At 47.6% G+C, this 23763-nt stretch overlaps 1 protein-coding gene across 1 annotated transcript in view; it reads left to right on the forward strand.

The window, feature by feature from the left end:
* SERINC3 (serine incorporator 3) overlaps positions 1-22815 on the forward strand; it is a 118869-nt gene extending 96054 nt beyond the window's left edge. The window contains exon 10 of the mRNA XM_078651938.1: positions 19760-22815. Coding sequence (XP_078508064.1) covers positions 19760-19898 — 139 coding nt within the window. The 3' untranslated portion in view covers positions 19899-22815. The remainder of the gene's footprint in view (positions 1-19759) is intronic.
* Positions 22816-23763: the final 948 nt, after the last annotated feature.

Below are 23763 nucleotides of genomic sequence, written 5' to 3' on the forward strand. Positions count from 1 at the left end.
CCAAAGAGCTTGCCATGGCTCAGATATCTTTAAAAAGTTCCAAGGCTAAGTCAGATTTTTTAATGTACAGAAGTGACATCACATTATAAGAGACATAAGTCCCTACAAAAAAAAACGTAAGGATAATGGTACACAGAACTGCATTAAGACCTGTGTTGATATTCTCCTAATGGAGAGACAGTGCATTTATTATTTACAAAATCATCAAAAAACACAAAGCAAATACAAAATGATGTGGGTAAAAGGTTGGAAGTCAACAGATTTCCACACCTCAGGCATTTATGCACATAGTGACTTCAACAATATACATATTGGAAACAGTCACAGTAAAAAAGACATCTTTTGCTCCACATAAATTCAAACGAGCCAGTTTAGAGTCAAGATGTACAAGTCGACGACGTTTCGATCCTAACTAAAATTGGGGGATCATCAATAGGACACAGAAGTGTTGCCTGAGAGGAAGCCTGCACAAGTAGGAAAAAGGGAGGAAGTGGGGTAGAGGGGAGAAAAATGGAAGAAGGGGCTGGAAAAAAACCCAAAAGTAAAAACAAATTCGGGAAAAAGGAGAGAAGAAAAAAGGGAAAAATTAGAAAGGTTAAATTAGTACCGAATAGGGCCGATGGAACAAGGCACCAGTGTGAAGTGCATATACATTCAAGATGTGCGTGAGGCGTCAGAAATCTGGGTGCCAATATGCCCCTCGAGATAAGGACCAGCAGAGTGTGATTTTAATTGCACACATAGAAACTTAAGAGGCAGTGAGCGACAAGTGAATCGAATAGTTAATGCAGGAAAACTGACCTGTGGAGCCTTCCAGGGTAACTTCCCTTGAAGAATACTGAGTAAGTATGAATATTGAGGCCGAAGCTCCATAGGCATGAGCCTGATACCGCTCAGAATAAAGTAGCAACCTAAGGAAGACTGAAAAGGGTCACAAGTGTGATGTGACTAAAATGTGGCCAATGTCGCCAACAGGGTGGGGGTGCAAATCGACTTACTGCAAATTATGAAAATCGCGGGAGAAGGAATAACCAGCCGCCTACAATCAAGGATCCCTGTATCGGAGCCCCGATGCGGAAAAAGCCAATGATGGGTCTGAAGGCGACATAAGGAAAAGGGAATTCAAGCGGATAAATGGTGCTACGGACGTTACAGGTGAAAGCAGAACTGGCTTACAATGCAAAACGCGCAGTAGCATGATGTGGAGGAGCCCTTCGGAAACTCAGAAGCGCAGAGGAGGTGCAATTACTCTACGTGCACGATATTGAACCAACCCGGCGTCTAGCTAATACACAAGGAAGAGCTAATAGGCGTATCAGGAAAGCAAATGAAGGTTGGGGATTAGCACCATGATGGACAACCACAATGAAGGAAACGAGTAAGGAAGGGTAGGGTGTAGTGCATAGCCACAAATTTACAGATGAAAGGAAAGTAGCACAAAGAATACAGCGTGAAGAAAAATAAGGGGACCTATGAGGAACAAATCACTAGAAGTGAGGCATAAAATCATTGTTAAAAATTAAAGTATACATTAAACAAAGATCAGGGAAAATAAACATTGGGCAACCAATAGGATCGATACATGGATTTCAAATGCATAATGATATGTAGCGTACAGTGAAATTATCTTCATTACCATAATTTACTCTATCAATTAGATAATGCAGGATCTGCTGATATCTACAACAAAAATAAAAAAAATACAAATTGAAAAAGAGACAGAATGAAGTACTCGTATGAGGCAAGTTATAGGATGTAAACCCCCACTTCACATATCCAAAAATATAATGCAGCTTATGATTTTTTTATTTTTTTAAAATTTTTAAAAACCTTTATTGCCATAATCACAATTTACACAGCTTTTGAAGCCTACAACCCAAAGGCCGGCAGCATGAAAGTTCAAAGCATATTAGTTGCGTTAACACAGCCATTTACACGGTCCGGTGGCAGATCTGAAGTTATACCATACAGTATCTACTATTTATGTGAAAACGTGTATCAATATTGATTAGGCTAAGCTATGAACGGTCACTATTCATGATAGTCAATCTCACACCTAAACCTGCCTGCAATTCACCCAGTTGGAAGCACTTCAATGTCGAGGCAAGGCACCTAGCTCTCGCTGCAACCGATCCCACCTGCCCGAAACGCCCAATAATCCTTACCCTGCTATCAGACACCCATCCCGATCATTCACACCAGATTCGTAACTCTATTGCACACAGTACACACCCCACCTCACCACCAAGCATCCCTATACAATCGAGCATGCTCACAGTTCCGCGCCGCCCCACCCCAACCGCGATGCAAATGGCTCCCAAATATCTAAAGGCCGTGATCCGCTTGGCATAAGTTCCCAATAATTAGTCAGTTGGTCTCTGCAATATGTTACCGACTGTAGCCACCCCGCCACTGTAGGAGGAGCAGTCTTTTTCCATTGTAATGCTATCTGGCGTTTAGCCAGCAGCAGCAGTAAGGCGGTTAATTTACGCGACCCACGTGGGACCTCCAGCACAAAACCCAACAGTGCCAATAATGGGTTCGGGCTCAAGTCCAGTAATAATCCGTCCTATGTGTCCTAAGATTTCCTCCCAGTAGAGCGCCACATGCCTACACTCCCAAGTCAGATGGAAGAAGTTTGCCTCGGCGTCTCCACATCTCCAACAATTCACATCAGCCTGAAGGCCCATTCTGTAAAGCTGTTTAGGCGTGCGGTATGTTCTGTGCAAATAGTTGAAGTGTATGAGCCTCAGCCTGTAATTAGGAGATAAGTTCTCAAGCTGCGAGCAGCAAAAGGCCCACTGCTTTTCACTAATTATCGTGCCTGATTCCCTTTCCCACTCAGTCCTGGACGTACTCATAAGTATTGGTGAATGTTCCTGCGTGTTACTATAAATACGGGTGATCGGTTTACGAGGAGAGCTGTTGGATAATATGTCTTCCAGAGCCGGCAATGGGGAAGGTGCCTTCGGGAACTCTGTGTATCGAGCTTTGCATGCGGCTCTCAACTGATAGTAGAGCAACATTTCTGAGGCCGTAGGCTCCTCCGCTGCGCACATCTGTTGCAGCGTCAGAAATTCGTCGGAAGGGTATAAATCCCTTGCTATTTTTAAGCCATGGTTGCGCGCTCGCTCTGTCACTGCTTTGTCCGTTAGTGGACCCAACCGGGGATTACCTCCCAGTGGCATCGACGGTGCACAGAGCTCTGCAATGCCCGCCCTTTGCGTTATTTTCGACCTGGCCCATCTCGTCACTTCAACTGTATTTATATCCGATGGGGATCTCTTGTATGGGTGGTAAACTGTCGTGTTCAGTGGAGTTGGGGAAGCTATATCCAGATCAATTGCTACATGCGGTTGGTATGAGATGGGATGCTGCCAAAAGTACAAATATTGCGCCTGAGCACTGAACGCATATAGTTCGAAGTCTGGGGCAGCAAGGCCGCCTTGGCTAAAGGGAAGTGTCAATAGTTTCCATGAAACTCTGGGTTGACGTCCCGCCCAGACTAGCTCCAAAAACACAGTTCGTAGCCGTTTAAAAAATTGGACATTAAGGGGTATAGGGATATTCACGAATAGATATAGCAATTTGGGTAGGATTACCATTTTACATATAGCTATGCGCCCCGTCAGGGAGAGAGGCAAACTTTGCCATCTCTGCACCTTACCCTCCATCCAGTCCACCATTCTTCCGTAATTTGCTAACCATATTTCTTGTACTGATCTACTGAACCAGATACCTAAATACTTAACGCTGTCGTCCGTCCAGGCTATGGGGAATTCTGTATCGCATCTAGTTGTACCATCAGTTAAGGGCATCATCACAGATTTGGTCCAATTGACCTGTATGCCTGTGAGGCCTCCATATCGTACAAATTCCCGCATGAGTGGGTTAAAGTTTTCTGCAGGCTTTTTTTTTTTTTTTTGAAATATTTTTTTTTATTTTATTGCAGAAACACAAAACGGTACAGCACATTGTGGAGCCCAGGGACTCCCCCTGCAGGAAAACATTTTCCGAAGTTACATTTATCACACGGCCCTTCAGCCCGCAACCCAGGGGTCGGGCGGCAATTCGCAAGTCTCATCAGAAGTCACTCTCACAATAAATCAGGTATATCGGCACGACACACGAAATTGTCTGCTTGTTTCCCAGTTTCCGTACACTTGTTAACCCGCTTTGGTTTCTGACTTTTCACTCCCCAACTCTCCCTCCCCCCCAACTGTACACTAACAACACACACCTGTGCCTGTGCTATAGAAGCGGGCCTGTCACACATTTCTATCTTCAATTTCAGAAGGCAGTCCGAATACTTTAGCAAGACAGTACGGAACTTCCCCAGCCCCCCACCCCCAGCACATGACAGTATAGCACAATACCCGATCCCCCAACTCTACGCCCCAACAACCCCCAGTATCCACGTTCATGGCTCCGTGTCATCAGCCGTACATTAGTCAAATCAAACTTGCAGTTTCACCCCTCCCTGCTCCATTCGGGGTCTCCTCTTGCGCTCCACCCTCTAGCCCGTGGTATTGCCTCCATTTGGCCCACACTCTGCGGAACTTTTTGGGGCAGCCCCTAGCTTTATAGGTCACCCTCTCGGCCGCCATGTAGAGGTCCATCCCCCTTCTCCATTCCTCGATGTCAGGTGTCTCTGCGGCTCCCCAGTGTTTAGCAATGTCTCTCTTAGCTACCACCAACGCTAACACCAGGAAAATGAGTTGTGGTCGTGGTAGATCAATGTCATTCGTCATGCCCAGGAGGGCTAACTTAGGGTCTAGTGGCAGATCCGTTCCCAACACCGCCCCCAGTTCAGTAAGAATGTGTTGCCAATATAGGTGTATGTGTGCACAAGCCCACATAGTGTGGAAGAAGTCCCCCCGTTGCTGGCGGCAACGCAGGCATGTCGGGTCATCTATCTTCCCCATTTTAAGAAGTCGTTCTCTATCATAGTAGGTCCTATGAAGCACATTCAGCTGTATGAGGCGGAGCCTCGATTTTATTGCTACTTCCCGGGGGTGCATGAGGACCAACTCCCAATCCAGTTCTTCCATCGCCCCCAGCTCCGCCTCCCATATGCCCCTTAATTTGGTCAGGTCACCTAGCATGTTGTTAGTGAGGGTTTTATATGTGAGGGATACCGCCTGACTACATATCCGCTCCTGGAGGAGTCTGCCTTCCAGAGGCGCATATTCTGGCATTTCTGTAAGCTCGATGTTCTGGGCCCTCCATGCGTGTTTGAGCTGCGTGTATTTAAACAACTGTGTGTGGTGTAAACCAAATTCTGTCTGTAGTACCTGAAACGTTTTCAGCTCTCCCCGTGAGACCACATCACCTATGGTAGAAATACCGATGTCATCCCATCTCTGGAAACCCCTCAACTTACAAAGTTCGGTCAACCATTGGCATTGCCACAGCGGTGTCTGTCTAGTGGTTTTGCCCTCCCAGCCCATGCGTTTTGTGGCTTTGGACCAGGCCCTCAGTGTAAGTTTCGTAGCCGGCAGTAGCGACTTACATAACCCCCCGCCGTATAGGTAGTACAGTATAGACTTGGGTGACAATTTGTGTCTTTCGAGTGCATAAGTCGGGTGGTCTGCCGGGGCATGTAACCAGTCATTTATAGGGGTTAAGTGCTCCGCCCAGTAATATGCTTCTATGTTGGGTAACGAGATCCCTCCGCTATATTGGTGGCGCTGGAGTGTCTGCAATGCTATCCGTGGCTGCTTTCCCAACCACAGGAAGGAGCGCAGATCGGCATGTATCTTTGGTATAGTGGCCTTCTGGAGTGGGTAATATTCATTTTGGAGCACATAGAGGAATTTTGGGAGCACGATCATTTTGTACATGGCAGCCCGGCCCAACAGAGTAAGCGGCAGCTGTTTCCATCTGGTCATATCCGCCACCGCCTCCCCCATGATCCGTGCTACGTTCCTGTTGAATGATACCGCCTCATCTAGGGTGATGTAAATGCCCAAGTACTGAAATCCTACAGTGGTAGTTACCAATGCCTCGGGCAAGGTCCCCCAATCCCCCGTTCCACGCGGATCATACAGCACCGACTTATGCCAGTTGATCCTATGCCCCGCTCTTGCCCCATAACCGTCCAGTTCCGCAAAGAGCGCCTGTATAGTAGTGTCAGGTTGGGTGATGTATAGCAGCACGTCGTCTGCATACAGGGAAATTTTTTCCTGTTCGACATCTGCGGTTCCCCTAAGGAAGCCATGAATCGCTGGGTTCTGCCGAATCCTTGCGGCCAGGATTTCGATCGTCAGCGTAAATAGGAGCGGCGAGAGCGGGCACCCCTGGCGCGTACCCCTTCCAATCTTGAACTCACGAGACAGTCTCCCGTGTGCCCTTACTCGCGCTCTCGGGGCCGAGTATAGCAGGCGTATCCATCCCTGGAACTTGGGGCCCAAGCCAAATTTCTGGAGCGCCGCCATAAGGAAGGGCCAGTGTACCGCGTCGAATGCCTTTTCTGCATCGAGGGAGAGGAACCAATGTGGTTCACTTCTCCCCCTCACCTCCTGAAGCCAGTTGTGGGTCCGCCTGAGGTTTAGTTTAGTTGCTCTGTCTGGCAGGAAACCAGACTGGTCCATGTGGATCAGGGTCGGGATCACTATTCGTAGGCGCTGTGCCAGTATGGTCGCTATGATTTTCACCTCCATATTAAGGAGTGAAATGGGACGGTATGAGGCGCACTCCTCCTTCGGTTTGCCCTCCTCATGGATCGGCACTATGGTGGCTAGCTGGAGGTCCGGTGGAAGGGTCCCCTCTTGGTAGGATTCGGTGAATAGGACTTTAAGGTGTCGCGTCAAAAGATCAGGCGCTCGTTTAAAGAATTCCGCAGGGAATCCATTCGGTCCCGGCGTTTTCCCCGTTTTCAGTTTAGTTATAGCGTCCGAGATCTCATCCGCCGTGATATCCGCGTCTAACACCGTGCACTCCTCCAAGGACAGCACCGGCACCTCCGTCAATTCCATATATCGCAGCGCCGCCGCCTCGTCCCCTAGGTCCCTGGCCGCGTAGAAGCGTTCGTAGTGGGACGCGAAAGCTTCCGCTATCCCACCGTCATTGCGCACTATGGGTCCCTCTGTCGGCCGGATGCATTCCACCCACCTAGCCAGTCTTTCCCGTCTACCCAGCCATGCCAGCAGCCTCCCTGATTTATCTCCGACATCGTATAAACGATGGAGAGTTGCCAGGGATTGTGTCCTCGCCTCATTGGATACCACCTCCCTATATTCATTCTGTGTGTCAAGCAAGCGTCTCAGCGTCCCCTCCTCTTTATGCTGTAAATATTTCTCTTCTAAACTTAAGATCGCCGCTTCCAAGTCTGCCACCACCACTTGCTGTTTCCGATGCTCCTCCCCCAGCCTCCTCCGTACATTATCACGCATGACCGGTTTCATCGCCTCCCAGAATGTGACCCCTGAGGCCACCGACCCCTCATTCTCAGCCACATACACCTTAATGTCTGCCCTGATGCCGCGTGCAATCTGTGGTTTTTGGAGCTCCCAGGCCGCCAGTCTCCATTCCGCCCCCCTCCCCCTCCGCACCCCACCCACCTTTGCAAACAGGGGCGAGTGGTCGGAGATCCCTCGCGCTTTGTATTCCGCTACATCATCTGCTGTGAGGTATTGTCGCGCTATAAATATATAGTCAAGCCTAGAGAAGACCTTATGTGCCCCTGAGTAAAAGGAATATGCGGTCTCAGCAGGGTGGCGCCAGCGCCATAAGTCAGTGAGGCCAATTGCGTCCATCTGCTGGAACAGTGCTGTCCGGGTGGTTACTTTCCGGCTGTGGCCAGTTCTGTCGTGTTCTTCAGACATAACATCGTTAAAATCCCCTCCCACTATTTGGATTGTGTCAGCTGTATCCAGAAGAATGGACGCAATTGCGGTGAGTGTACGCTTTTGGAGCTTCGGTGGTGCATATATCGAGAGTATGGTGTATCTAAGCCGCCTCCACGTTCCCTGCACTCCTACATAGGTGCCCTGGGAGTCACTCCAGGTACGAGTGATACAAAACGGTGTAGACTTTTTGAGAAGTATCGCCACCCCCCTGGAATCTGTCGTGTACCCTGCATGTGCCAGGACCTCATACCTCCCTCTCGCTATGAACGCACAGTTATTCCCTCGCAGGTGTGTTTCTTGCAATAGAATTATGTCTGGCGCCAGTCTCTTGAGATAGGCCGATACCAACCCACGTTTAATTTTAGAGCCCAAGCCATTCACGTTCCAAGTGAGGATGGAAACTCCCCTGTCTCCCCGATGTGGTGAATCCAGTGTATCTGCCATTGCGAAGTTTGTTGCTCTTCTGCCAGTGTTGTCCGCCTCTGACGTAAGCACAGGTGTGTCGAAGTGTGTGAACGCAGTGCCGCTTCTCTTGTACCCCAACAAACATGAACTTCTCCCCTCCCCACCCCACCTCCCTCCCCATCCAGGTGTGCCCTAAGCACGGGCATCTCTTTCCGGAGGAGTAGGCCTGTCGCCCACCCAATCCCCCCGCTAACAAAACCTCAACAACCTTACAATCGTGTCAAACACAACACAAAAAAGGGGGGAGGAGTGTCAACTTGCGTGTGTCCCTTCAGCTGACTGCCACTCCACATTTTTCCGCCTGCCTTCGTATGAGTCTGTAGTCTATCACCGGAATGTCCCTGGATTGCCGATGCCATGTTCGCCATATGTCGCTACTCGTCAGGATTTCGAGTCTTGCGAGTCAGATTCCGGTGCACTGTGAGGTTCTGATCCGTCTCGCTCCATTACCCTAATCACTTGCACCAATGGATGATCTGATTGTACGTCATCTGCGTCTTCTTCACCTCCACCAGAAGTGTGACCGTCGCGCGCGTCCTCCTCTTCACCCTCGGATCTCGCCGTGGTACGTAGCACTTCGTATCTCGAAGCCGAGGCTGCTGCTCCTCCTGGAGAGGCCGACCGCCCCTTCCTCGCCTGTCCCATGTCGCGGCTATGGTATGGCGTCAGTGGCGTTTGTCTCCTGCCTCGTCTAGATTGCATCCGCCGCGGTTTTGGAAGTTCCCATTGCGATCTGTTTTTCATTGCCCTGTCTAGCTCCTCCCGTGTCGCAGCCTCCCTACTGTTCAGGATTGGACGTTCCTCCAGCCATTGCCACGCGTCCTCCGGGTGGGTGAAGAAGAGTGTTTGGTTGTTAAACAGTACTTTAAGTTTCGCAGGGAACAGTAGCATGTACGGAAGTTTCATGTCTCTGAGCTTTGCCTTCACTGAGTCAAAGGATCGCCTCTGCTTTTGCACTTCTTGGCTGTAATCAGGAAAGATCATGATGTGGGAGTTTTCAATCCGAATCTCGCCTAGTTTTCTCGCCTCCCTCAGTATCAGGTCCCTGTCAGCAAAGTTCAAAAATCTTGCAATCACCGGTCGTGGCCGGGCCCCCTCCGGCGGTTTCGCAAGGAGCGCCCTGTGCGCCCTCTCTATTATGAAGCACTGCGAGAACGGCGCCAGTGGGAAAGTGTCTCGTAACCATGTTTGCAGGAAGGACACCATGTCGTTCTTCTCAATTCCTTCTCTAAATCCCACAAAGCGTAGGTTGTTGCGCCGTGCCCTATTTTCGGCGTCATCCACTTTCCACGCGAGTTGGCGCTGCGTCGCCCGGAGCTCTGCCACATCCTTTCGTAATGTTGTGATGGTGTCTTCCGCTTCTCCCACTCGTGATTCCACCGCCGTGACCCTATCCGAGAGGTTGCGAAAATCCTGTCGTAGGAGCGTCACCTCCGACCCCACCCCACCAATTTTGACCTCTAATGCAGCTCTGGACTTTGTATGTCCGTGCGCGACGCCTGGATTGCTGCCAAGAGCCGCTCCGTGTCAGAGTCTATGTTGGGGACCGTTGGGAGGCCATCCGCCCCCCGGCGCGGGGCCGCGTAGTTGTCCATCGGGCCCTGTTTTGCTCCTTTCGGCGGGACATTTCCCCTCCCCATGATTTCCTCGAGCGTCCGCTAGCCCCACAGTCCGGGGGCCAGAGAGGCCTCCCCCCGCGGGTGGCAGGTGGCGCCGGCAGGCCGTCCCCTGCTTTCCAGACGGCGTTGCCCACCTCCTCAGCCCCTTCTATTACCCTTGGTCTCACAGGGCTAGCATCCCTCCGTAGCACGTGGCCGACGGGTCTTCAGCGTAGTGTCCCCAGCCAGACCTGTGATAGAGGTCTTGACTAGCCAATATTGCGCGGGGGGGGGGGGGGGGGGTGGTGTGGTGTATGTTCCAGTGCCCCCCAAATGTCGCCGGGTGTCCCTTCCTGTTCGTCCCCTCAGGCGAGATCTACTCTCAATGCGTGGTACTCCACGGGTGTGGACGGGTCTGGTACTGCTGCATGGCCGTGTAAGTGCGATCTCCCCTCAGTGCGTGAGACTCTGGGCGCAGACCGGTCTGGCACTGCTGAACGTCCCTGCAGTGGGGGCCAGACGTCTGCACTCACCTCCCGCGCCCCTGCGCTCGCTCGTCTCCGCAGGATCACCACAACCAGGCGGCAGGGCTGGCGGGCTCGCCTCCACGTAGGGCCAGATCCCCTCACTCCAGGCAGCGGCAAGGGGGCAACCACTCACGTCTCCCGCTGCTCCTCTCGCCCGCAATCCGTGCCCTGGGCCTGCCGGCCCGCACGCGACTCTCCGCCCTCCGCTCAGGACCGCGGGGACTTCTCCGGACCTTCGGGCGCCATCTTGGTGCAGGCAATTTCCTCGCCGCTCAGGTCTTCAGCTGCCGGCGGGAGACCGAGCACCCACAGGGTAGTGCCCGCGGATTTACCTCCGGCGTGCAGCGCCTCCACCCCGGCTGGGGCACACACAGGGCAACTGCACGAGTCGGGTAACGGACCCCACAGCGTTCGGTGTCTTCAGTCACTGGCCGCCATCTTGGTGTAGGCAGCGCACGAACCCGGGACTCCGGTGCAAGTTTCCCGGCGCAAACACCACCGTTCTGCTTTCCGCTCCTCGCACCGGGTGTAGGGCCCCTTCAGCCACCGGTCAGGACGTATCAGGGCAGTTGCGGTCTGTTGTAAAGACGGATCATGCGGCTGTCGCCCAGGAGCTCCGCAGTTTCACCTCCTAACCGGCCATGCTGCTGGCCACCAAGTTTTCTGCAGGCTTGGTCATATAGATTGTCTTGTCTTCTGCGTACCTTGAGACGAGCAGACCTCTGGAGGTAAAACTAATGCTACGATGAGTGTGGTGTTGTCGCAGTCGCGCCGCAAGGGGTTCTGTGGCTATGGCAAAGAGCAGCGGCGACAGAGGGCAGCCCTGTCTTGTGCCCCTTGTTATGGCAAGCGGTTCCGAGATCTGACCATTGACTGTCAGCCGTGCTGTAGGAGACGTGTACAGGAGCTTGATTTGTTGAATAAATAATGGACTAAAACTCATGCGGGTAAATAATACAAATAAAAACTTCCACTCCAGGGAGTCAAATGCCTTAGTGGCATCCAACAGAGTAGCGGCCGCCTGCACACTTGGATCCAAATAGTGAAGTAGGCCGAAGAGGACTCTCAAATTGTGGGATGTGGCGCGACCAGGGACAAACCCCGACTGGTCAGAGAGCGCTATCTGTGGAAGCATGGGCTTCAGTCTTTCTGCCAATAATTTAGTGTATATTTTCGCATCTAGATTTATTAAGGAAAGGGGGCGGTAGGACTCTGGGGACAGCGGGTCTTTATCTGGCTTGAGGAGGGTAACCACCACGGCTTCCCTGAGTGTGGGTGGTAGCATACCAGTTTCCATGGCCTCCATATAAACGTGATGCAATCTAGGAGCAACTATATCTACATATTCTTTATAGAATGCAGCTGTTAGCCCATCCGGGCTCGGGGCTTTGTCAGCCGGAATTCCGGCAATCACTTCTCTCACATCCTCTATTGTAATAGGCTGGTTCATGTATTGTCTGGCCCCATCATTGAACCAAGCCAATGCAATTGTGTCCAAATAATCTGCTATATCAGTTTCACTAGGCTTTGTGCGTGTAGTGTATAACGACCTGTAGTATTCCGTCATGGTATGTAGTATGGCCTGTGGTTCTCTCACCGTCTCTCCGTCCAACCCTCGTAATTCCGTGATTTATTCCGCCCCGCGTGGTGCTCGCAGTAATGAAGCTAATGTCTTCCCTGCTCTGTCCCCTTCTCCATACCTCCTGGCTTGTGCATATTTATTGAGGTACGCTGTTCCCTTCCTGGAAGGCTGTTAGTTTAGTTCTAAGTTCTGCTTGAATGGACGGGGATGGGCTTTTCCTGTTATTTCTCTCTAGATTTGCAATGTCCTTCTCAAGGCTACTCAATGTGTTCCTTATAGACCTAAGCACCCCTGTTTTCAGCGCCAAACAATTCTCACGGGTCACCACCTTAAACGCTTCCCATAGGACACCCGGCGAGTCCACCGTACCGTCATTGAGCTCAAAGTACTCTGACAATTTCTCCCTCAGCTCTTCCCTAAACACTTGGTCTATCAATGCTCTCAAGGGGAATCTCCCACTAAAAGGTCGTACATATTGAGGTGGAATCGCCAAGCGCATATGCACAGGCGCATGATCAGAAAATGACTTCGGCAAGTGATCTGCCATTGTCACTTATGCATGTATATCCCTGGACAGCAACCAGTAATTAAACCATGGACCATGCATTCCTGTGTACAGTCACACACGTGCCCTCTCGTCCATCCGGGTGTAGAGCCCTCCAGGTGTGCCCCAGGCATTCCTCAATCATCAAGTCTCTCAGAAATCCCGCAGTTTTAGGGTGATGTTCCCGGGCCACTCCCTGCCTGTCAGCTGCGGGGGATAACACCACATTAACGTCCCCTCCCCATAATATCGGCGTCTGTCCACATGTCTGGATTTTATGCCACATATTACTAAAGAAACTCGGGCTATCTACATTTGGACCATACACATTGACAATCAGCACAGGGGTAGCACATAGTGTTCCTAGCAGTATAATATATCTACCATCCTTATCTATTATGGACGTGTGAGTTTTCCATTGTAAGCCTCTGCGTATGAGGATAGCTACCCCCCTGGCGTAGTTGGAAAAAGGCGCTTCTACAATCTCCCCCCATCTATGGTGCTTGAGCATGTTAGTGTTGGCTGAGGTCAAGTGAGTTTCCTGCAATAGGCAGATGTCTACCTCATGGCGCATCAGATACGAGTGAATTAATCTCGCCTTCCTTCTGTCGTTCAATCCTCGAATATTCCAGGATAGACAATTCACCGTCTTATTGGGGGCACCCATCACGTATTAAATCCCACTACAATCAGTCCCTCCATCTCAGCCAGCCATTCTCGTGTGCAGCGACGAGCCAGAACATTTACCTTCTCAAAGTAAATACGGACAGGCCCTGGAAGGCCAATGTGTGGGATATTTCGCTTAGTTTAGAGCTTTGAATCAGTGCAATTGTGAGGCACCGCAGGCAACAAACATAATCAAACAACTTGTGTCCCCCCCTCCCCGCTCTGACCCCCCAAACCGGTTGAGCATGACCCACCCAAAGCATCATTTCCTTGTGAATTCGTGCCCTAACATCCCTCCCACACCAACCCCCCAATCAGGTTGTGTTGACCCCCCCCCCCAATACCCCAAACAATACATTCCATAGGAACATGTACCGGAACTCGGGAAACATCCCTTGGGGCGTGCAGAGTGACCTCCTACCTTCCCTGTACTCTTGACAGGGTGGCCGAGCTACTCGTGCCACATATGCACCTCAAGGCCCCACCTTTAAATGTAGCCACCAAGTAAGACTCGGTGGAGCTTCCGAATGATAGCCTGAAGTGGGCACTCCTCTCTCCATCACATTTAGATTGTCACACTCTTGGGCTTAACTTGGCCCATCCGCTGACCGTAAATTGTCAAAGGACTGGCGTCTTGCTGTATTGTTCATATCGTATCATATCATTCAATGTCACTCAATCTATTTTCTGATGTGGCGTCTGCTGAATTTTTCTGACTGCGTTGTTCTTTCGCTTGTTGCTTAGCATATGTGAGCGCAGCGCCAGGGTCCACAAAGAAGGTAGGTCTGCCAGGGCCCTGGACCCTCAGTTTGGCCGGGTATATCAGGGCGTACTTCGTGCCTATCTGTTGGAAGATCTTTTTCGCCGGGATGAATTCCCTGCGAGCCGCTTGCACCTGCAGGGTAAAGTCTGGGTAAAGCGCTACGTTATTTCCGTTGTATTGTATTGCCCCCTTCTCCCTTGCGAGGCGCAAGATGGTGTCGCGGTCCCTATAGTTGAGCACACGTGCCAATATGGGTCGTGCCGGAGCCCCTGGTTTGGGCCTAGGACCCAGTGATCTGTGAGCCCTTTCTATGAGAAACATGGTGGATAAATCAGTCCCAAACAAGTCCTTAAACATAGTCTCCACATATTGCGCCATGTTTTGAATGTCTGACGACTCCGCAATTCCTGTTATGCGTATATTGTTGCGCCTCGATCTTGCCTCCAAATCCTCATTCTTCTGTTGAATCAGGGCCAGTACTTTGTCCATCCCTTTTACCTTCTTTTCAATATCCGTTTGGGCTTCTTCAGTTTCTGTCACTCTTGTTTCCAGGACACTGACTCTCCCCTCATGCTTGTCCATCCATTGAGTGATCCTGTCCATGTGGTCGGCCAGAGTGTCCATTTTGGAATCTATGACCTGCAGCCCCGCCTTTAGTTCCTGAAACATGGTTTTCACTTCTTCAGCCGGCATCTGATCCTGCGCTCCGTCTTCCGCCTGTTCACGCTCCACTGCTCCCGCATCCTGCTGCTTATTCGTTTTCTTTTCGAACGTAATTTTGGGCTGTCTAGTTTCTGGTTTCCCCATATTATACGAGCGTTAGAGCACCCAACACCACAGTATGACCACTCAGCAGGATATAATGGTCTCTCCCGGAAGGAGCCCCTCTGTTTCTTGGTGGAGCCCCCAGCAGACCCAACTGCACGGCACACTGCGTCTCGATAGATGCCCTGGTCCACTTATGTAGGTTGTAGGGAATGTGGGTCAAAATCGGGCGGCCTTTAATCACAATAGTGGTGTTTTTTAGTCTCCCCAGCACGTCTAGTTTGTCCTGTGCAGTAAGAGCAGAAGCGACCCTGACAGCACACCTCCCATGCACAATGCGACGTCCACCACTCGGCGCGCACTCACTGTACACTTCTCCAACATGGCGCCACTGATGGAAGTCGTAGACAGTAGTCCCCACCACTCATGTCATGGATAGCGATAAATGCCGGGCGTAATTCATCCGGGGGCCCCTAGCCGATTCGCATGGGGGGGTCAATGTCACCTCGCGCAGCACTGCCTTAAATCAGGTCTCTACACTGAGCGTCCGTGGGGATCCAGCACATATCACAGCTCCTCTCGCGGTCCATACGTGTAGCTAGCGCTAATGCTCATTTTCGAGCGCTGTGTGTTCCCCGCGGTGTAACTGCGTTGTGGAGCGCGTGCAATGTGGCTCCAAAGCAAACTATGAGCCAGACAGATCTTGTATAGTTCCCAGGGGCGTGGAGTCACCTCCTATCACAGCTGGGAGGTCCGCAGTTGTCACTTTCGCCTTCAATTCTCTACCATGCCACCTCGCCGGGCCTCAAACGATCAGTGTTGCGGGAGGACCCAAAATGGCGGCCGCGCTTTGCCCAGTCGGCTGCTGTTGCTTGCACGGTTCTCACGCCACAGTGTCTCTCATCACCGCTCTCCTGAGCAAGCCGCCTTGCGCTGCTGGATCTCGCTCACTCGCCACTTCGCCACTCAAAGGCCCCCCCCAAGACCGATAGTACTATTTGCAGACATGCGGCACCTCAGTCACAGTCAGCCTTTGCCTCACCGTGTCTCTGCTCCGCCACCCAGTGTCCAAATCTCCCTCTGTTTTCCGAACTGCCTTGTCGCCAGGTTAGAGTGGAGCCAGGGCCCTGCAACACGCCGCCTGGTGCCCCCTGTGGGCGTTCGCCCGCCGGTTCAGTTCTCACGGCGCTGCGCCGATAATGCCAATGTCACGGCTCCTCTTTCACATCCGGATCTGCCACTCGAGGCCCCGGCGTCAGTCGCCCGCACAGGCCCTTCCTCCGGACCAAGGCCATGTCAGCCGCCACACCTCCGGTTCATCTAGTGCGGTCCCGATTTTACATCAGACGGTTGCCGGGTGCCCACCTAGCCTTTACTCTCTAGTGGGGCTGAGTTGCAGCGTGTGAGGTACGGATTTATGTCGGATATTCAGCTCGGCCGGCGGAGCTGCAGGATCAAGCAGCCTTTCCGCTCAGTGGCCAAGCCACGCCCCCAGCTTATGACCTTTAAGGGGAAATCACATTATAAAAAATCGGATAAATTAACCATATGGAATAAATGTGAATTAGTTTGTACTGTCTCGGGAACATCAAGTTAGGTAGCAGTATCATCCAAAAAGGAAGCTGTGTTGGTGAGAGTCTGATCTCTGCTGGTGCCAAAAAAAGCCTGGAAGAAATAAAGAGAAGGCCTTAGAAGTGGGATTCCCAGATTAAATCAAGTTAGTCCAATCCTCATTTCTGTTGAGTCCAGTGTGTAGACTATTAGTCAGTAATATCCATCTCAGTTCCTCTTTGTTGTCGATAGTACTGATGTCTGTACTGCATGGTAGTGGTTTGATCACATTGTTGACTTACCATTTTAAGTCGTCCTCCGTGTGGTGTCTTACATCTGAGTCGGCTCCGATGTTGACAGATCTGGATTCTGATCTTTTCAGTAGTTTGGCCTATATAAATTAGGTTACAGGGACACAAGATAGCATACATAACATTGGTGGTGTTACAATTCGAGAATTGGCTCAACGTTATGTGGATGTTTCTGGAAGTAAATTTTTTGGTTTCGATTGTCAGATGGCAAACACTGCAACCTCCACATTTGAAAAGCCCCACATATCCGTAAGGGTTTGAGCTTTTTTTGTTGGTGGAAAGGGCCGCTTTAACCAAGTGGTCTCTAATGTTTTTGTTTTTGCGGAAGGCAAATAGAGGGCGTTCTAATATCATGTTGCCAGCATTGAGAATTGGCCAGTGTTTTAAAATGTATTTCTTGATCTGGTTAGCGACAGGAGAGAAGGTAGTCACGCATACTAAGCGGTCATTTTCTGTTTTAGACTTGGGTGTCAAGAGTGCTTCACGTGGACAATACCAAGCTCTTTTCAATGACCTTCTGACAAGTTTGTGAGGATAACCCCTGATCATGAGTTTGTGGGACAAATTGTTGGCTTCAGGAAAGTAGTCCGGGTTGAAAGAACAATTCTTCTTATGTGTAGCAATTGTGAGAATTGTCTCTTAATGCACGTGCGTGGTGGTTGTTGTAAGAGAGTAAGGTGTTTCTCTCATTGGGTTTCCGAAATAATGTAGTGTATCATTTTCCTTCGTGGGGTTTGATAATTGGGTCCAGAAAAGCTATCTTGAATTTACTGTTCGTTATGGTAAACCATTACAGTGGGCATTTAACCAGTCATGGAGCATGATCAATGTAGTTTCAAAGCCCTGCCAAATCATGAAAATATAGTTGATATATCTCTTCCACATTTTGATTTTCGACAAGAAGGGGTTGGTTTTAGATAAGATTTTATTGGTTTCAAGCCAGTCCATATACAATAACGCTAAATTGGGAGCAAAAAACGGATCCCATAGATGTTCCTATGTTTTGTTGGAAAAAAATCACATCAAATGTAAAAAAGCTGTGAGTTACACAAATCTTGAGCAGATGAAGGATACATGGTGTAGGGACCAAGTGTGGGTGAGTCCTAGAGTCAAGAATATCTTGATTGACATTGATTCCTTAAGGGATATTCGTATACAGAGATTTGACATCCAAGGTGCACAATATGCAATTGTCAGGATCAAATGCTACATCTTCAAATAGGTTACCCATGTCCATCATATCCTTAATATAGCATTGCGTGTTAGGAACAAAGCCTTTGATAAAGCTGTCTACATAATGTCCATGTGGTTCCAAAATAAAGCCACACCCGGACACTATAGGACGTCCTGGCGGGGCATCTGTGTTTTTGTGTATTTTGGGAAGCGGGTAAATCACGGGTGTCCTTGGGGATTTCGGATTGAGATAAAGGAATTAGTTTTGGCTAAGGAAACCCTCTGACTTGCCTGCCTCTGTGATATTGAGAATGAGTTCTTGAATCTCACCGGTGGGGTCAGATCCTAGTCTCTTGTAATGGTCTGTATTGGGCAGTTGCCTGAAGGTCTCTTTCCTATATGTGTCAGTGTCTTGGAGGACAATACTTCTGCCCTTATCTGCTGGCGTAATAATCACAATGTCAACCAGTTTCAATCCCATGAGGGCATTCTTCTCCTGCAGAGGTAGGTTGTATGTAATAAACTTGTGTTTCTGTTCCAGTCCCAATACCTCCTTTGGATAAGTTTATCAAAGGTATGGACTTCAGCAGGAATGCTGCTGTGAGGGGGGTGAGAATGTAGACGGGGGTCGGAATGGAGTAAAGGCGGTATTGGTTGTTATACGTTTATCTTGGAAAAAAGACCTGTAGGTGAATCTTGCTAAAAAAAAACACAATAGTTCAGCTTGCAGATCCAAAAATTAGGATTAACGGTGGGAACAAAGGAGAGGCCCTTACTTAATTAAGATATTTCCTGTTTAGATAGTCGATAATGGCAGAGGTTCAAGATGGGTATTGTCTTATGGTCTGGCATGTCTAGGGTGCAGGAAGCAGGCAAACTATTCGTGGTTACCATTGGTAATATTTTTGTCTTGTCTGCTGGTCTCCCGGTGCACAGAAGGGACACGTCAAAGGACATGTCCATTAGGGATGCCAAGACGCCCATGTAGAAGCCTGTGTATCTCATCCAGGCGTTCCGCGGAAGCAACACACTTTTCATTAGCATGTATGTGGTATATAGGCCTGATCGAATAACAAACTTGGTTATCCTGACGTGTTTGGGCCAAAGAAGCTCATAAGTCTTTGGAACTGCCTTGAGACCCCACCAGATGGGACCTGCATGGAGTCCAACAATGCTTTGGCATGTAAAATTTTACTTTATGCTTCAAATGGCTTTTGGATTTATCTGGGTTCAGTCATTGCAGGCCTTGGAGTTGTGCGCCAAACCCAAACCAGAGGCAGACCTTGTGGGTATCTGTCACAGACATCTGTTTGTGACCGTGCTTACAAGGTTTGAACCTTGTAGTTTTAAGAGTGTGCTATGTTCCCTTGCACACTGGAAAAATGTAATAGAATTTCCAGAGAAAACATCTGTACAAGAAATGAAGAAAAAGAGCAGATCTCCTGATCCGCATCTGAAGGTATGGAAAGAAAGGAACTGACGTCAACGTGCATAGGTGACATTTATATGCAGCTGCTTTTGTTATTTCTGTAGTGGAACTAAGCCTGCACAGATTCGGACAGCTTCACGTACTGGCTCACAGGAGCACTGGTTTGAGTTTTCGGATCCAGTGTGGCGCCTTGGGGAATACTAAGTATCCATCAGAAAGTGTTCTGTGGGGATATAATATGATATGTTCTACACCTAACCTTTCCAACTTGGGCCTTTTCTCTCTCCTCGTAGCAGAATGAGATTAACAGAAAGGCTTTCAATGAGCTGACGCCAACATTTTGATTTGTTGCTTTTGAATAAATCCAACACTGTTGCAACCATTTCCTACCACATTTCGCGGCCATTCAAAAATGTGAAGTAAAGTGGAGCTGTATAGGGTTAGCAGGACTGTAAACGTGTCATTGTTGCTAGTTTTAGTTGCATTTGATTTCTTTTCTCCCTCCTCACTTCTTAATGTTATTTTCATTTTATAGCCCTGATGCAGACTTTAAGACTATGACAAGCAAGTGGCCAGCAGTTTGGGTCAAAATCACCTCGACTTGGGTATGCCTTCTGCTGTATGTCTGGACCCTGGCAGCGCCAGCCATTCTGACCAATCGCGAGTTCAGTTAAGCATTCCTCGTTCATCAGATCACATTCCCTTTCTTCAATTGATGAGTGAAATCTTCACACATTACTTAAGTTGGTTAAAAATGGAGAAAGTTGTGTGGATTCCTCCGAGCATTGTGCAACGTGCAGATTGTAATGTTCTATGAGTGCTAGACCAAATAATGCTTAATGTTGTAAAGCCATGTTAAGTTGTGTTGCACTTTGTAAGACTATATGATCTTTCTATATATATATATCTATCTATATACAGTTTTGTTTTTCATCCGCCATAGTAGCACTGTGATTTGCTTAGAAAGAAAATTACCATGGTTCATTAACTTATGTTTTAAATGTTGCTCAATGTAAACAGATACATTATATTTTATTTTACCTTTATTTTACCATTTTTGAAGAAAAGTGAGTATGGTAGCTTAAACAAGTTTGGATTCTCTTTTAGATTCACAGATTTTGCCAAAATGTGCTGCACAATCACTGTAACACTTCATATATGTCCCTGTGTCTAGAATTAGACCGACTTTTATTAGGATTGGCCTAACATTGCAACTGTCTGCAAGACCATTTATTACCAATACTCTAAAAATGACATACCGAGGCTTTGGCTCCATTCAGGGCAGTATTACTATTCCACCTCCATGCTATCGGTTGATTAGTGTATCATTGCACCTTCCAAGAAACGTTTGCACTAGAGTCTATACAGAAAGCAATCCTTCTGGCTACATTTTCTCCCAGCTTTGTTAAAACCAAGAGGGTAGGCCTTACTGTGATAAACCGCATTGGTATGTAATACATGTGAACGCCTTTGTTTACATACATTGGCACAAAGCAAGGCCTTTTGACCTTGGCCAATACACATACTTTTATTTTTGCATGCAGCAAAAGTTATTTCAAAGCAGGGACTTATCCCTTTCTATAGCGATTGTCTTTTTCAATTAAACGTTTCTCTTATTAGCACACAATATATAAATAACTTTCTGCATTACACATTCTGTTTTAAACCTAAACAATTTGTATAAGCACGTATGCAAGCAGGTTTACTTGCGACATAGAGAAAGTAGTATTTCTTGATAATACACTGTTCTATTAAACTGTCTGCATGTATATATAGGAGGCAGTTTGATGCCCCAATAAATATATCATTTCAACTACAATAAATTAATATATTATATATATGTATATATATTTCGTTCTTGCACTTGTCATTTCACAAACAGGAGTGATTTGGAGACGCACAATTCACGGAAACAGCATTCTCATGAATTCCAAATTTCATCCAAAATGGAAGTCTTGAAAATCATTTCTTCTATCTGATTAAAAAGTTGCTAAGCATGACAATCACTTTGACTAATCAATACAAGCTATGTAGGTTAATTAAGCCACATTATTCAGTGAGCACTACACCCACGAGAAGTAATAAAAGTAGATATAACCTCACAAATAGCTCTCCCTTGATCATTTGTGCTGTTTATTTTACTAAAGCCAACCAATAGTATACTCCAGTGTTCAACTTACTCCTTTTCTTATACATTTATCTGCTTGAAAAATAAATACTTTTCTTGTGATAAAGCATGTAATTAAAAAATAAGTATATGGTGAGTGCATGATTGTGTAATTATGCCATCTCTGTATTTTTGTTTGGATTATTAGGTCACCAGAAACCCTTGGTGGCATTACATTGCTGTTTTTTCCAGAAAATATATGTTTGAAAAATAATTACCATTTGTGAAATAAGATTAATTGACTAGGTGCACGAAACTTCTCCTAGAAATCTAACATTGACATTGCAAACTATTGATTAAAAGAGGTTAACTTACAGGGACCATTTTTAAGTTGGCTTACATTCTTGAGAACCAACTGTCCCCATTGATTTAGAGATCTGCTGAATATTACGCATCGCAGATTCCAAATTTGTGTGAATTTAACAGCTTAAAGATAGTGGACTTAAACCAACTGGCTTTTGTCTGATTCATGCAGAATTGTGGTTACTTAGATTTTGTTTCGGTCCTTACTGAACAAAGGTTGATAAGCCTTATTTAAAACAAAGTAAGTGCTGGAGTCCATTTTAGCTGCCTTGGAGCTGCAAAAAGCCTTAATTTGTTTGTGACAAAATTTTAATTTACTTTACAAATTTGCATTTGCATTCAACATCTTGGACAAATCCTACAGCTTTGTGAATGTTTTCTTTGCAAAATACTGTTATTTCTCTATATAGTGCTATGAAAGGAATATGTTTAAATGCTTTGAAACTAAACTTTAAATATTTAAACTGTCAGGAAACTTTTAATTTGCTCAATGAACCTCAAATGCACATATCCATAAACAGCTGATTAGGATTGGTGAGTTTTTCCTTGTTTTGTGGTCTCGAGTTCTCTGGTGAAATGTAAAATGAAAAACATAATTTTTGTGGCTTATTACATCCAATTTCCACCAAGTTGTATTACTTGTACTTATTTTTTTGTCTCACTAGAACAGCACACAATATATTTTCAAATTGTGCAAATTTTTCAGCGAGCCCTCAGCCATTCCAGTCACGAATGTAAACCCTATTTCAAAGTGGTGCACACCACCCTGCTGGTTGAAGTTTGCTCCCCAAGACAAGAAACCTTAACAGTTGCTAAAGAAATGCTACAATTAGGACTTTCACCTAGCCATTGAGAATGCAGCCATTTTTCTTTTATCACTACCTAATTTTTTTGCTGCTTGAAGATTTTGAGCTGTAGGCCTGTTTTCGTAAGTTGCACAGCTGCCTTGACTAGGCAAGCATATAAATGTTGTTTAAAGTCTACTGTACTTATTTACCAATGAAGTAATTTCCATATGATGTATCCCTAATGAAGATGTTGCGACATTGTGTTTCTGTCGTGTGCATCAAGCACTTATCTGGTTTACACTGTAAAGATTTCATAAAGAGATTTTAGCATAATTGTGCCTCGTGTTTTTCATTTTGCAACACCTGTAAGGGTGGGGGGGTCACATGTATTTGAATAATTTGCAGAGACACTGTTGAAGTCTCTGTAAAATAATGACAAAAGTGTTCTTTGATCGTCCCTATGCAAATACGTGACTGTCATTGGGTTCTATATGGAAGTTTTGACGCACTGGGTATATTGCTTCCGCACTGCACAACACCCTGTGATTTGATGTGTCCTAAATGGTCTCTCTCATGCAAATTTTTGATCTATAAAGGACTGGAGAGTGATCAACACCAGCATTACATACGCTGATACCGCAGTAATAGTAGGTATTGTTTTGCTCAGTTTGCCTAGATGAGTGAAAATCCATAAATGGGTGTGATGAAGCTCACATTGAGCCTCAACACTGCTTTGTGTGCTACAGGGCATAAAAGTTCTGTTCAAAGAGCACGCACTCACCAGAATGTACGATATTTTTGTTAGACACAGCCTGACCCATTCGATATTGGGCTGGTAAAGAAGATAACGAGGAAGTAAATATGGAACAGGCAGGTGTGGCGATGAGAGAGCTGATTGAGTGGCCTTTTGAGGTGGGTGGGGTGAGAGAAGAAGTGTGTAATATTCACTAGTGATAGGCAAGGGCAGTGACGAGGAAGAAGAATGCAGTTTGGTTCTTTTCCTCCCTGCAGCGATAAGACTTCTTCTGCTTGATTGACAGGTTGGTTCACCCAATTGGGCATTGGCATGATTGTCTTGCGATGCAATTAACCGAAAAACGTTAGAGAATGGGTAGCATGGTGGCAGAGGAATTCTGAGTTGACTTTGACTCCTCCCAGTGCCCTGTTCCAAATACAGGTAGCAATGCATGGCATGGAAGGGCCAACTTCTCGTTTACGGGCGAATAAAAAAAAAAAAAAAGAATTGTCAAATGCTGAACTCATTCTTCATGGCTCTTAACC

This window comes from Lissotriton helveticus, chromosome 7 (assembly GCF_964261635.1).
Source record: "Lissotriton helveticus chromosome 7, aLisHel1.1, whole genome shotgun sequence".
In the NCBI taxonomy this organism is placed as follows: domain Eukaryota; kingdom Metazoa; phylum Chordata; class Amphibia; order Caudata; family Salamandridae; genus Lissotriton; species Lissotriton helveticus.